The following is a 15,385-nucleotide window of genomic DNA, read 5'->3' on the forward strand; positions in this document are numbered from 1 at the left end:
GAAAAAACACCTTAACGTATATGATGAATATCAATTATTATTATTATTCCTAATTTGCAATGCTTGTGATGGACTGGCGACCTGTCCAGGGTGCATCCTGCCCTCGCTATGTACATATGCACACACACACACACACACACACCACATATATATATATATATATATATACATATATGTTTTCGCTAAATGTTAAAAGACATGACTTTTGTCTTGAAGGTCATTAAAAGGTCTCCTGAAGGGTCAATGAACCATCTTCTCAGTGCTGCGAGTAAAGTGATGAGTTAGGTTTTAAGTTTCAATCTTGAAAAAGTGTATTGTTATATACATAGCTTGTTTACACACAAGCCACCAACCTAACCCCTACCCAAGCCCCCCCAATCAAACCTCAGGGCATGTCTTTCTCACTCCTTCCTGTGCCATGGAAACAGGAGCTGTGCCAAGTGAGTTAATCTGATCCACGATGCCTGTACCCAACAGTGTGTGACATGTTATAGTTACAAACTCTACCCCCTTGGCCTTTGCAATGAAAACCCATAAAGCACTGTGTTGCCTTACATGCAGGCCACAAGTGACAACTTCTGTTACCTTCTCCTTGGCCACCTTATGCGAGAATGGGCAGGTGTCTGCCTGCTGACACGTCCCTCTCAGGAACCTGCATGCAAAAAAATGAAGATGGAGGGAAAAAAAACCCACAAACATATAATCAGTCATAAAGGTATCAAAATGCCAAACTTGGTTGAGGAAGTTAGTGCACGAAGAACACGTTTTTCATTTTAAGAAGATACAGTATATGTAATGACGAGATACTTTGAGTTTTTGCATTTGACTTAAACATCACAAGAATTTGATCAAGTCAATGAAAAGTGCAATGTGCTTTTTAACGTTTCCCCAGAATGAGATGAACATGTGGCTACTATAACATTTGGCCACATTGTATTCACAAAAAGAAACCGATGACCAAAAAAAAAATGCACATGTGTCTGTTTCTGCTCACCAACTATCCATTTATCCCACATCTGTTTCACAACAAGTAACGATCTGTTCATCATCAACCCATCCATCCCACATGGATCAGTCTATCCATCTAATCATCCCACATGTATCCTTCCATTTATCTCACATATATCCATCTATCTATTTATTGATCTGTTCATTGAACTGCTTCAAACCTGTCTGTATATTTCCCACCCCGTTTGTATCCGTCTAACAGTCCAGCCAAACTGACGGTCAAGCGATGGTTAAGTTACCTTGTGCATACGGCCACCTTGTCCCGGTCGTGTATGTAGGGGCAGCTGGTGCCGCGGTTACATTTGCCAAAACGGTTGTAGTACATGCAGTACTGCCTCGGCTGCTTCTTGTGACGGGCGTGTCGGATGATGGCGAGACTCCGCTGGACGGCACGGCTGGTTCGGGAAACAGACAAACCACAGGTATCCATGATCATCCATTAGCAGCTTGTCGTGACTGAAGAAAGCTAAATTTAACATTTCAGACCTTGTGCCTCCTCCCTGCGAAGGATTATCAGTACTGTAATGTACATTTTAATTTTAACAGATTCTTTTGGCTGTACACCTCTGAGATGACAGTGATGAAAGGTAATTAATATGGAAAGGAGAGAGCGGTGGGTCAGACGCTACAGTCTTGGCTGGGGTTGATTTCATGATTGTGGCACTGCATGAGGAGAGCCAGCAAGACGGCCCATATATAACTCCTTTAAATTTAAATTCCTCCCTTTGGTCACATTTGCAGATGTAGTCTCATGTATAGGATTGGAAATAAACTAGAAAAAAACATGTTACCTGGCTAAGTTACGAGTGCTGGAGGCCCGGGGCAAGGTGCGGTTTAGATGCAAGTGCTGGGAGCTGGGAGAGCGTCCTAAACATGGAAGAAAGAGACAAATAACAAATTGAAATGAAGGCGAAATCCACATTTTCCTGAATCCATATAACTTAAATTAATTTGTTCAAATGAACGTTATTATCTTAGGATCCAAATCCAAAAGATCACAAACACGACATAGAAGGCGACAGCAGCAAGCGTGTCCAACACTCATCCATAATGTACCAGCACAGAGATGTTGACACCAAAATCCATCAAAACCAGGACAAACTTGTTTCCATGATCTCAAGAGGCATTCTGCTCATGACACATCTGAAGGGAAATTTACACCCACCTCCATTAGGTACATTTAATAGGGTGACAGGTTCAGACAAACTTTATACCAATACCAGATTCAACGGGCAATTTTGGCCAGTTTTTCCACACATGAAATCAAACGAAGCAATTTTGCTCGAGTTTTTCATCGTTTACATAAATCCTATGGAGTTATTTCAAGAGACAACTCTAATCTCAAAAGTTTTAAATAAACGCTACAGTCACTCTACACTCTAAGCTTAGATATTATTGAAGCTACTGCAAAGTGTGTTTGTGCCGGCAGATGCAATAACAGCCCGATATGCAACTGGTTATTTATACTGTGCTGGTTTGAAGCATTGGTGCCAAAGCCAAACGTGACGCGTCGCTCTGTGTGAGAACATCAGAAACACGACGCACCCGGTGCACTCAGCAAAACACCGGAGGGTCGAGTGGGTGTGGGTGTGGGTGTGTGTGTGTGCGGGCGTGTGTGCAGTTCATCTTATTTGGCCCTCTAATTTTGGAGCTTTCTTTTGGCTTGCGGGAAGGCTCGCATCAAGTGTGTGCACTCCCAGTGTGACTTCAGCAGAGCGGGATTACAGAGTCCGGTGGCTCGCTTCCAGGGACTAACGCTGCGGAGGGCAAAGACGTGAAGCGGCAGATCCCGTTTTGAGGAGACACCTGAGGCGTGTCGGTCGAGGACGCCGGGAGCATGTTGGGATGCAGGTCACGAGTGGAAACGGAATCATCAATTTCACCTGTGGGTTTCAGTTGCACCACAATGTGCACAATAAAAGGGAGGGGGGCAAGAAAAAAAAAAAAAAAAAAAAAGAATAGACGCAGAGAAGTGTGAAGGTGTAGAGGCAGATCCGGGCTTTAATCTCGGGGCCCTCCCCTCCGCTGCTCTGACAGATGACAACTTTATTATTTCAGATGGCAAATCGAGCCAGTTTATTAGAGAGCATGTGGACAGAGCTGCAGCAGCAAACATGAGTGTTCACACTCTGCCGAGAGGCTGGATATCAAACCTCAACACAGTTTGATATTTTGTTTTAGCTCGTTGCTCCTAAATCCTGTAATACTCGCAAATAGGAGTAAAAATCACATGGTGATATTTAGAAATTCCTGCTTATTCACTTCCTGTTGAAACAGTGGCATACATCTGATGGCTCATTGTGTAGTTGAATGTTTCCAGTGCCCACGATTATATGAAAAGTTCAGTGTGTTGTTAATGGGCTATGGGTGTATTAGATAATCAGATTAATTAATCTACATGCATTATTATTGGAGTATCAGCCTTTAATTTGTTGCGGGGTGTTATTTTTTCTATTCTGTTTGTTTGGGCTGATTATTTGAGATCTTAGTTGATTAGTGATGATGGGCAATAGCTCGATGGGAGAGTGGAGTCTGGTTTCAAAATCAGGCTGACATTCATGCAATTCATGAATGGAGGGCAATTAGAAAACAACTTAATCCTCTTAATCATCGTAAAAATATTGGTGAGCTTGAGGTCAGAATTCTTTGTAGAGTTTGATGGAAATTGAGATGAGTGTTTCTAGGGCTGCAATCTTCTCTTTTAATTTCAGGTCCACTGCACTCAGAAGGGTTTCTGTATTACATTATGACGGGTTTATCTGTGAGGGGTACAGCTTGCTATAGAATTCTCTTAATGCGTTGCTTATTTCTTGAGAGTCACGACTTATTTTACCATTTGGAATTCTAATGAAAGTTTATTTTGTTATTGGAGACATGCACGTAAATTCCAAAAGTAATAACTGCAGCTTAAATTGCATTTTTTTTGGTCAATTATTTTACTGAAGTCCATTTTTAATTTTCTTTACTCAACAAGTGGTCATCCAGTCAAGCAGCAAGAACTATCTTCAAGGCTTTGACTTCAGCTTGTAATTCTTTTTCGATTATTCTATACTTTTTAGTTTTAAATGATAAAGAAGAATTTTTTTGCCTTTCATGACAACTTTAGCCAGAGAACACAACGAGAGATGGCAAACATATAATTTGTTTTGGAGAATAATGTCCACTGGCTTTTAAAGGATTGAGTTACTCACCAAAGTAGCGCAATAGTTATTTAAGAGTGAGAAGCTGAATTTGTGCACTGATGAGAAAAAGGTATACTCTCTCTGCGGGATGAAAAGTGCAGCAAGTGCCACAAAGACTATCGTCACTCATGTATTGCTTGACTCCATCACTTCGGCATCACTTGACTCCAGCGGCACTCCAGAATCTTCTCGGGAAACTGATCGTTAATGCTGAGGTCAGTTCCTCTCTGCTCCCCGCTGTGGCTCTTCACCAGTTCAGGATCTCTCTGAGAGGCAGTGGACGTGGTGTGACGTGATATCCCTTCACAATGTCTGCAGGCAGCTTGAAGTGTACCTGCAGAATCTCCTTCACGGGAAGTCTTCTTCTACCTTTTCTTCAAGTCCAGTGAAGATGAGTTTGACCTGCAAGCTCCCCGCTATGGAGATCCAGCAGTGACTCCAGCGAGCACTACGTGAAGTAACGCCTGAAACTCACATTGAAGTACCTCCACCAAGGCCGGCCGTGCCTCATAACTGTACAGTTTATTATTAATGGAGTTCAGAATGTCCTCAAAGTGCTTGGTTGGTGATGCAGCGGCCAGCAGGGAGCATCCGGCGGCTCCTCTAGGACAACGAAGCCGGGGTCACAACACTCATCCACGAAATCCTGCGAGTCTCGGAAGCGTGTCCTCGTCCGGAGGTTTGTTAACATATTTATTGTTTTGTTCCAAGAAACTCTGTGTTGTTGTAAAGTGACCTACTGAAACTCGGTGATATTAGCGATAGCAAGTATGAGAGTTGTGTTATTGCACCAGCCTTGCACCTACTCTTGCCACATTACTCAGTGCGCCTGCCGTCCTCGCTTTCACACAGTTACACATGCTCACACCACACTTGTACCTGTTCGGTTGATTGACAGGCTGGCTGGTGCCGTGCGGGACAGCCTATTGGCTGAGACGCTGTACAGGGAGTCTCCGATCCAGCACATCTGTGTCCCTCTCCAGTGCTGGGTGGATGACGGGTGCATGTTGTAGGGAGGTCGGCGGCGCCTCTGGAGGAAAGTCCTGCAGACGCATGAAATAAAACAATTAAAAAAAATGTTTACAACTTAGGATGATATGATTTACAAATGTAAAATTTTAATTCATGCTGTGTTTCCCCCACAGTTTTATCTGTAATCCGCCCCATAAGTTTCACCCTCTTTTGACCCATTGTGCCTCCAGCTGCTCCACTACATGTCCTCTTCTCACTTTCTGCTTCCTTCTCGTAGCCCCCCCACCCCTCCCTCCCACACTCTCTCGCTCCTTCTCTCTTCTTCTTTCTCTCGTGCTTTCTCTCGATCTCTCCTCCCGTGTCACAGCACTCTGTTAAATTGCCCCTCTAATGGAAAGGACGGCAGTGTGGAAATGGAGAGAATTGAAAAGAGGAGAGGAGGAAATCAATGAGATAATAGGCAGGGCAGGGGGCCAGAGCAGCCGGGTTGGCCCCTACACTGGAGTGTGGAGACCGCACACGTACGCACGCACACACACACACACACGCACGCACGCACGTAACTATACAGTATGTACAGTACACACAAAAGCAGGCCTCCTCACACATGTTCACTCAGTAGGTGAGAGAGGGAGTGTGTGTGTGTGTGTGTGTGTGTGTGTGTGCGTGTCTGTGTGCGGCACAGGGGTTATGGCGATAAATTGCGCTGTCCTGTCACTTCTATTTGGGGTGGATTGGGGCTGGTGTGCAGGGCGCCGCTGGAGGTAATTTGCTGCCGTATTTCAGATGGGCTGGAAATGGGTTTAGAGCGAGAGTTCATGCCTCCCATTACAGAGAAGAGACGAGGGTTACCCCCGGACGCACGCCGCTCGCTAAACAACTGACATGGACGTTGCGCCGCTGCAAACGAGGAAGAAACGGAGTGAGCACCAAAGCGCTGGCTGCGCCCGCGAGCGCGGGCCTACCCGACTGCGTGCCATAACTCAGGCAGCACAGACAGTCCGTTTCGCCGATACAAGATCAGTGGCTGCCCTACACGGGGCAACTGCAGCCAGGGGAGCTGTAATGGAGGCTAATGTTGGAGCGCTGACTGCCACCCAGGGAGGCTTAAACAAGGACCGTGTGGCCCGGGGAGCTACAATGGAGGTTAATGGGGATATGACACGAACGGTTAACACAGACGGCAGTTAACCCTGACACGGAGCTGTCGGGGGGGGGGTGGATCCGGGGTGAGATTTGCTGTGGGGGGAGGTAAAGGACAGAATCCAACAAATATTGTCAAATAAATGTCTTTAAAATCTGAGTGAAAGGGGAGCTGTTACTTCACTCACACCAAGAGGAGAGTTCTTGTTGAATTTTTTTTTGTGTGTGTTTTAAGAATAAAACAGTCTGTCGATAGCAGACTCTACTGGCACTAAATGACAAATGCTAAACATTTATGGCTGTATATAAATATAAATATAAATATAAATATATGTTAGTTATAGCTTCATCATAGTGATCGTCTTCATCATCATGAGCTTTATTTCCTAATTTCATCATCAATTAATCATCTTGTTCTGCGTTTTCCTCTGTCTTGTCGGTGTCATAGTCTTTTTTTTTCTCCTTCCTCTTCATTTTCCTTGCCTTGTTCTTCACCGTCTCATGTGGGCCGCACACCAGTTAGTACAAACCAGGGTGTACATTCAAATTGAACTAAATGAGAAGTTTCGTGCTGCTGCTTTCACACTGCCTTTCCTCTCTTGTTTTCCTGACTACTGGATATGACGACACATTGTCATCTGGCTAACCCAAATTACTATTTAACCTTAATGGCAAAAAAAAAAAAAAAAAGGTTGTTCTTGGAGCGGCTGCTTTTGCCCGGCCAATAAGTTTAGTTTTGCGTTTCACACCAACACAGCTGAAGTAAACACCCGACCTGAAGTCACTTAAATCTCTGTCTGCCTCGCTTTAGCTTAGGAAATAGTGGCCTTGAGGTTAGAGAATCTCCCACAGCCAACAGGTCATTACTTTGAGTCCCTGAGCAAGTATAGAAATACAAATCTGTTTCTCCATTGTCATTTTCTACATCGTCTGTTTGATCACTTTTGTTTACGGTTTTATTGTATCTCAAACAACATGCCACTATTTCTTCTAATCTCACACATTTGTGCACAGGATAGCTTCAACCTCAGCAGAACAAAGTTACTGATCATCATCAGTATGAACTGAGATTTACCATCCAAACATTTTCCATCCCTGGTGCTTAAGCAGGTGAAGGCCGGCATTTAAGATAAAACCAGCACAGTCGCAAACTGTCTGATATACAAGTTGAGATTGTGAAACTATACGAGACACTCTTACGGCTTTTAGTTGCACCTTGGTGGCCTCGTTATTATCTGGCTGGTGTGACTGCGGGCTTCATCAGGTTTCTGCTTTCTAACAAAAAAGCAAAGCATAACAACATGCAGGTGGATGCCCGACAACTCTCCTCTGTTGTCTGCAGCCACGACCACAGAGACTAATTATCGGGCTGCACCAGTGTTTTGCAGTTTTTGTTTTTAACTTTTTGGTTATTTTTAGATTCTCCTCAAATGACTTGTATCACGAAGAGTCTCCTGTTCATGTTTTTATTATTGTTGACTTGTCGAGTGACTATTTCCAGAGGAAAATTTCTGAAGAGACCTGTGAGAGGAACGTTATGAATGTAATGTCAATCCAATGAAGACAAATACGACTCCAAAAAGCAATACTGAGGAGAGTATGAGAGGTATATATAAAGACCTACTAAGTCGACTTACACTTTCAAAGTTTCTCTCTTGTGCACCTCCGAATTTAAACAATAAGAACGATTGGCAATAAGTACATCATTCAGCTCACAAGGCAGCGGATGCCTGTTTTCTTTCAAACACATAAATGACACCATCATGACTTGTACTCATAAATGTACTTCCTTTTCATTATTGATGGGTTTCTGTTTAAAGTGGAACATTGACACAATCAAAATACGACACTGTGTGGCAGTATGAGAAATGGCCGAGATAAAAACCACCTGTGTCAGAGCATCTATTATCATATATAATCAACTGAACATAAATGTCAGCCTGCTGATTCATTTTATTGTTGAAAGCGGACGAGCTGCGTGCTTCATTTGTGGATAAATTCAACTGCAGGACTTTTGTACTACTGTACACAAGACAACTATGTGAATGAGTTTCACCCTCAGGCCGCACATCATTAGTGAAAACAGCCATTTTAGGAGCAGATTACCGACACAATAAGGTAATCTGCCAGTAATGGAAAGAACAAGAAAGGGAGAGGAAAAACAGTCGACACAGCACAGAAAACCAAACATTAAAAAAAAAAGTGCGTTTTCTCCCTCACTGCCTCTGTCTGGTATCAGGAGGTCACCAGACTGATCTGATGAACAGATTTCCATCGACTAGTTGCTCAAGGAGTTTTCTAACGAGAGGTACAGAAGTGTTAGGAAACCTCTCAGTACTACGATGCGTACCTTTCTAGATTCATCACTGTGGTTTCATGATTTAAAAAAAATGAATTGGCTATATTTATGATTTCTATAGCTATCATTGTTATGGTGATTGCACATTTCTCGAGCTGAAATCCTAGAAAATAAGTGAGAGCAAAATCATGAGGTTAAAATATTCGACCCTTGTAAAAGAGATCTTGATCTCAACGACATTCTGTCTTCCTTCCTGGCGAATAAAATAAAAAAATAAAAAAATAGCAAGAAAAATGCATGAAATGATTCACTGTTCATGTCGAAATGTGGTAAAGTTACACGGACAACCTCAATTCAACACAAATCATATTAAGCGATTGAATCTCCAGTTTAAAAAAAAAGTCTATACATATGTATTTAGAACTAAAAAATGAACACAATTCAGCTATTACGAGAAAAGCAGCTCGATACACAATCAAGTTGTGTTTTGAAAACACCACAAAAAAAAAAACAATTGCTGAAGTTGAAGCTTCAGTTGTCAAAATTGTTCCCAATACAGAAATTAAATTGTAAAAATAAATAAATAAATAAAATGAAAGAGACCACAGACAAAACAACGATCACAATATAATCAAACATTTTTTTGCTTTACGATCTACTTCAGTAATTAATGATATGTAATGCCAGTAAATGTTTCACTACTCGGCAGGTTCATAAATACTTCAAAGTAATTGTTTTGTGCAATACCACCTTTTGAAGATACCATGTACTAGAAAAACAAGGTGTGGAGGTCATGGTTAGAGAATTTATACTCATCACAAAAAGAAGAGTTGAAAAAACAAAGTTGAAAAAAATAAGAACTAGAGGACGGTGTAAGGGCACAAAGAAATCCCTGTGAGACCTGTGTGTGTGTGTGTGTGTGTGTGTGTGTGTGTGTGTGTGTGTGTGTGTGTGTGTGTGTGTGTGTGTGTGTGTGTGTGTGTGTGTGTGTGTGTGTGTGTGTATGAGCACTGCTTTGACCATGTGATGCACAGATAAAGGAGAGCGCAACTCAGCACTACGGGTGCCGTTGATGAATGATCCGACTTTTGTTTTAGTGGCAGGGAAGAATTTGGAGGGTCGCACGGCTGCTCAGAATAATGCTGCCCTTGTCTATTTGTCTGCAACCCAAGCATTAGTAAGCTCATATTGGGAAACAGTTACCCTTGAAACAGAGCGCAGCAAAAACAGTCATCTGGCTAATTCTCAAGTCTGCGAGGAGGCTGCTGTTTCTCTCCGGCCATTTAAAGGAAACCAAAGAGGCGTCATTACACATCATGAGGCTTTCAAATCAAATGCACAAGTGGCAGGAAATAGTATGTGAACACCTTGGAGTTTCCTACCTGTGTGCACGCATTGGGGGTAGATTGTGATCCAGTCTACGTCCACTGTTGCAGAAATAACTTCAACCAACCTCAACTCCTTCCTCACAGATAGATTTTCTTCAGCTCAGTCATTTTCTTAGGCTGTCTGGCCTGAATGGCTCTCTTGAGGTAATTTTAGATCACGTCTATCAGATTAAAAACTGGGTTCCGACTGAGACACTCCAAAAGATTATATTTTTGTTTTTGAAACCTCTCTGTTCTAACTTTGTCTCCAATATTCAGCTTTATGTTTCCTGTTTCCCCAACTGTATTTATTTTTTTTAACATGTCAGTCACGGACACTGTTTGTGTTTGATGTTTCCGTGCGTTGCACTGATGAACAGACATGTTCACTCGTTCCACTGACTCCTTCAAGCCAAACCGTTATTCTAGAGTTTTTTTTGTTTGTTCTGTACTGTACCTTCGATGTCAACTTGGCTCGGGGCCCACTTCTCGGAAGACGAGCTCTTCTACTAAATCACCTCCATTGGACGACAATTTGTCAAACTGGAATGGTGTTATATCTAATATCTAAGGTATTTCAGTTGGTTTTGGAACCAGTTCCAGCTTTGTGCATCTCAACAATTCACAACCGTCTTCAGAGATCTCATGCCTGCGAGGCATTAGTCACGTCAGCAGATGCTTCTTGTGAATGGCACAATCAAAAAAGAACGTTTTTCCAGAGGTGGCACCAGAGGTAAACATTGTTTTCCCATCTTTGTTTGCTCCTTTATTGTTTGGTCTCCAGGTTTGCCAACTCCTGACTTTAATTAGCTTTTATGCAGTGATCAGCTTCGTCACTTAATCATTCCACCGGCACTAAGAAAGCTTAATGGATATGTGGGAAAGATATGGAATAAATATTAGAGATGGTAGACTGGTATTAGGTGAAAAACATTTGTGACTTAGATATCGATAAAACAAAAGACGTTTGCCGCAGTACCTGCAGCCCAAAGGAGCCAAGGAAAAAAAAAAGATATTTAGTGTAAACTTGAACTCTGTGTGTATTTTATGAGGCGTACAATGGTGAAAGAGGCGGTAGATGATAATAAAGCACAACCCTGGTCTGGATGGCAGGTGAATGACTGATGTGATAAGTAATGAGCAAATGAATGAATCGTGGCATAAAGAGGGGGATGGATGCGGGGAAAGGAGGAGAGAAGTGAAGAAAAGGGAGCGCTGGTTCACTTTATTGCCCAGTCTCTTACATCCTGTACTGATCGATACTGAAGCACTAAAGGAGATGAGCGCCTTGACCGTGTGTGTGTGTGTGTGTGTGTGTGTGTGTGTGTATATTTATGCATACACATTCAAAGATATCACTCTTATTTCAAGTTAGGATATGTGGTGATCTTGGAGCTTTCACATTTACACCAGAAAACAAAAGCAGATGATTTTATTAATCTGACACACACACTGACACACAAACACACACACACACACGCACACGCACACACACACACAACTAAGACTGGGATATAGAAAATTAATGCGTGTTGGAGGTCGGGGGGGGGGGGGGCAGTGTGAGAGAGATGACGCACGGTATTAATTTATCCTCAAATGTGCATGTTTTATGGCTTTCTTAATTCCACTCCTGCTACTATTAATGGAGTTAATGTTGAGATTATATCTATTTTCTGGTGAAGGCGTCTGAAATACTGCAGGCGATTCCCCGCCCCGTCAAACCGCACCTCTGCACTAAATCATCCGCTGGAATCGCTAGGGCTGAATCTGGGCGAAAGCACGGCATGCTGGGTATGGGGAACCTCACTTCCTGTAGGTCTGGGAGAAGGAGATGTATTGGACGAGGTTGGATAGGAATAATGTTCACTGACGAGTTGTGGTTTATGGGCTCAAATTGTTGAGAACTGGCCAGACAAGTATTTTGTCAGGGGCTAATTCTGCCTCTTTCCAATTTCTTCCAGCCTATAACAACATATGCTCAAAGCCTGTGAAACAAAGTGGCGTTATGATAACGATAAACCATTCGAGGTTCCATCCCTTTATTAAGCTTTGAAATCCATTAGATAGATAGATCTAAAAGAAATACTCAATTAAAAAGAATAATTCAAATGTGTGTTGTGTATATGTGTTGAAGAATATTTTAAGACCTTTGTCTTTTCTCTTGTGATTCTTCAAGTCGGTCTCGAAACAATTACATGGCATTCAGCTGTTAAAAAAAGAAGACATGTACCACAACTCAGGGATTGAAATATTCTTGAAATTGGACACATTCAATCCTAAGCAAGTGAGCTGGACATGTCGGGTGGAGGTAGGCCTCGATCCAAACAGACCATGAACATGGTACGCCGCCGGACTCAGAGGATCAAAAAACATAAATGTAATATGGCTGGAATTGCCTTAAAAAATCATGACTCTTTTTTTTTCTTCTTTAAAATCCATCCACTCTCAGTGTTTACAGATAGAGCTGATCCGAGTTAACGCCAAGTGAAGGACGGTGTACAACCACCCAGACAGATCCATCTGCTCATTAGAGGGCAGCAATAACATCAAAACAACCATTTGCACCTTGCTGTTGTATCCATATGCCAAGCAGCAGAATTTAAATTAAAACATGGGATTAGGGGAAAACTGACTTCAGCTTTGAGCCCGCAAATTCTACTGGTTTCTATGCAAAATCTGTGATTTTCTTCACTAAGATTTGCGTTATGTAACCATGCACGCACCGGAATCCTGTGGACTGCAGTATGACTCGAGGTCTGGTATTTTCTTTTAAAAAATATGCTCAGGGTTCAGCTATGAGCAGGCACAGAGATAAGAGTCGAGAACGTATGAGGACAGGGATCAGTGGGTCTGATAGGCCAAAGATGAAGAGCGGCACTCAGTAGTTAAGAGCAGAGAATATGAGCTCATGCTCCACTCAATAGCCTTAAATTGATAAAAGTGGCGGTGGTCTTTGGAGTTAAACAGATAGATAAGCATGAGAAAGGGGAAGGTAAGAGGATGAGAAGGGAGTGTGGAGAGGGGGGGGCATCCCTCCCCGGGGACTCGACCTGTCCCCCGCTCCCTCCCTATCTCTTTCCTCACTTCCACACACTTGGTGATATTTCACAAGATGTCAGGGGGCTCAAATTGAAAATCCCTTGATGAATCAATATTTACTACAGCAGCTAAATGAATAGTAATAAGTCACCAGAGGCTGAGTCCAGCCACTGGCCGGGCTCCTCTGTCTCACCAAATCTGGATTACACAAATGAACTCTCATCACCAGCTACCGCACAACGCACATGCAAATACACAACATGGCTTAACATTGTATATACACTATCAAACGCAACGACTTGAAGTAGGTACATAGATATAATCTGTAGAAATAATGTTTGCCGTTGATAAATTGCAGTAATATGGATGGTTTATTTTCTAAAGGGTCAGGTTTGGGGTTTGAAATCTTTGGTTTCTTCACACAGAAATGATCTACATGGCTGAATATCACAAAGAAACGAGAGAATCAAACATAGTGAATAAACTGAACACCAAATAAGTTATTCATTTACAGTTTTTACTGAACTGCATAAGAACTTCAAAATGAGTTTTATCTTGAAAAGCAAGGCTTTTAAATAGACACAAATACAGAAAGTATATTGTTCATAGTGATTTGACCATGAAGGGAATCCTGCATTGTGATAAAAACATAAAAAATCCATATATCCACCTGTCTTCAATATTGCTTTATCGATGCTGAAGTTGATTCCAGATGATTATTGGATTATTAAGGCAGAGTACACCCTGGACAGATCACTAGTCCATCACAGGGCAAACAGCGAGAGACAGACAAATATCATCATGGTGCAGGCTAAAGAACAACAATCGGCCTCAAATTTATATTTATAGATATTTGAACTGTGGAGGGAATCAGAGAATCTGAACCAAGGCCACGCATGCACACAGACGCTTTATAGGCAGGAAACAAAGCCCTACCTGGACTTCCACTAGGACATTTTTTGCAATGAGATGAGAGTATTAACGACTTTACCACTGAATATCTAAATGTCTCATCAATCTATTAGTTTATCTTCTTTCCTACTTAGTTCAAACAGGGTTGTGGCAGCAGTATGGAGAGCAAATATGCCCAGAGATCACCCCACATCTTTCTGCAGCTCTTTGGGAGACAACTCTAACTATCCCCTGAGCAAATTCACAAAGATATGATCACCGCAATTTGTTCTGCACCTATCCCAGGGGCTCACGCCAGTGAGGTATGCTTTGCAGAACTATCGGGAAGTGACCAGTGGGCATCCTCATGAATCAACTCAGCTGCCTCCTTTCAATGTGGAGCGCATCTAAATGTATGCAATAGTATTGAAATTACGTCATGACGGTACTCTCACCAGCCTCAGAAAAAACATGATTCCCAACTTTTTGCAAGAAATCCCTTGATACTTTGAAAAAGGTGAGGGGTGGACAGTAACCTACCGACCAACCTACTTGTGCATCTCCAGACTCACATACAGTACATGGCAACCTATAACTACATAATAACCTTAATAAATTGCCACATACTTCCCTATCTATATATACTCTTAAATTGTTTTCCACCTCCCCACAAACCTATAGATCTAAGTATTAACTTATCCCCATAGCCACATATTTACTGACCTACGTACCTGCCTACCTACATTCCTAGCTGTCTACCAGCCAGGTAGTACCATGATGAATACAAACCTAAAAAAAAGAAAAGAAAAGAGATGATCCGGGCTTTAATGAGATTGAGAAAATGTCCCTCCCCTCTCCCCGTCCCTCTGTATCACCCCTTGATGTGATGGTTTCCCGGCTGGTGTAAATTAATGTGAGGAGCTCACTGGTGTAAATGCTTTATTCTCTGGGTTATCTACTGTGTAAAAATGAGTGCCATAAATTTCCGACCTCTTCCACTCATGCCACACATGACTCAGACATAAAAGGCAGGGCTGCTGCTCTGCACGGAGGAACATTAGCCATTGAGCCACATTAACTTTACCCCTACAGGACGCGTGCGAGTGCATGGATTTGTCAGTTAATGTGGATTACCTGGCAGATTGGATCTTCTTGGCACGCCATGACAGAGCTGGGTTGTAGTGCTGGCCGTACATGAAGGTGGAGCCCGGGCGGGTCACCATCTTGTATCGTGACGTGAATACCCGCTGGTAGGTGGAGCCAGGATGTGATGAGGTGGAAGCGGGATCTAGAGACAGACATGATTAATAGATGATGAGTGAGGAGGTCCACATATGAAACTAAGAACAAGCAGAAACACATCATTATAAATGCATAAACCAGTGCATACCCACACAGACAGACACACAAGTTGGTGTGAGGACTCTGGCAGGTGTGCTCTTTAATAAGCTTCACATATAAAAATGAGAGGGAATAACAAAGGC

At 42.5% G+C, this 15,385-nt stretch overlaps 1 protein-coding gene across 2 annotated transcripts in view; it reads right to left on the reverse strand.

The window, feature by feature from the left end:
- The window catches only part of zc3h3 (zinc finger CCCH-type containing 3), a 63,970-nt gene that overhangs the window by 12,076 nt on the left and 36,509 nt on the right, over positions 1-15,385 (reverse strand). For both annotated transcript variants that reach the window (XM_080505656.1, XM_080505655.1), the window contains exons 4-8: positions 15,036-15,189; positions 5,070-5,233; positions 1,800-1,875; positions 1,248-1,403; positions 586-652 (exon numbers count right to left, since the gene is read on the reverse strand). In XM_080505656.1, the coding sequence (XP_080361782.1) occupies positions 586-652; positions 1,248-1,403; positions 1,800-1,875; positions 5,070-5,233; positions 15,036-15,189 (617 nt within the window). The remainder of the gene's footprint in view (positions 1-585; positions 653-1,247; positions 1,404-1,799; positions 1,876-5,069; positions 5,234-15,035; positions 15,190-15,385) is intronic.

The sequence above is a fragment of the Blennius ocellaris genome (genome assembly GCF_963422515.1).
Source record: "Blennius ocellaris genome assembly, chromosome: 12".
Taxonomy (NCBI): Eukaryota; Metazoa; Chordata; class Actinopteri; order Blenniiformes; family Blenniidae; genus Blennius; species Blennius ocellaris.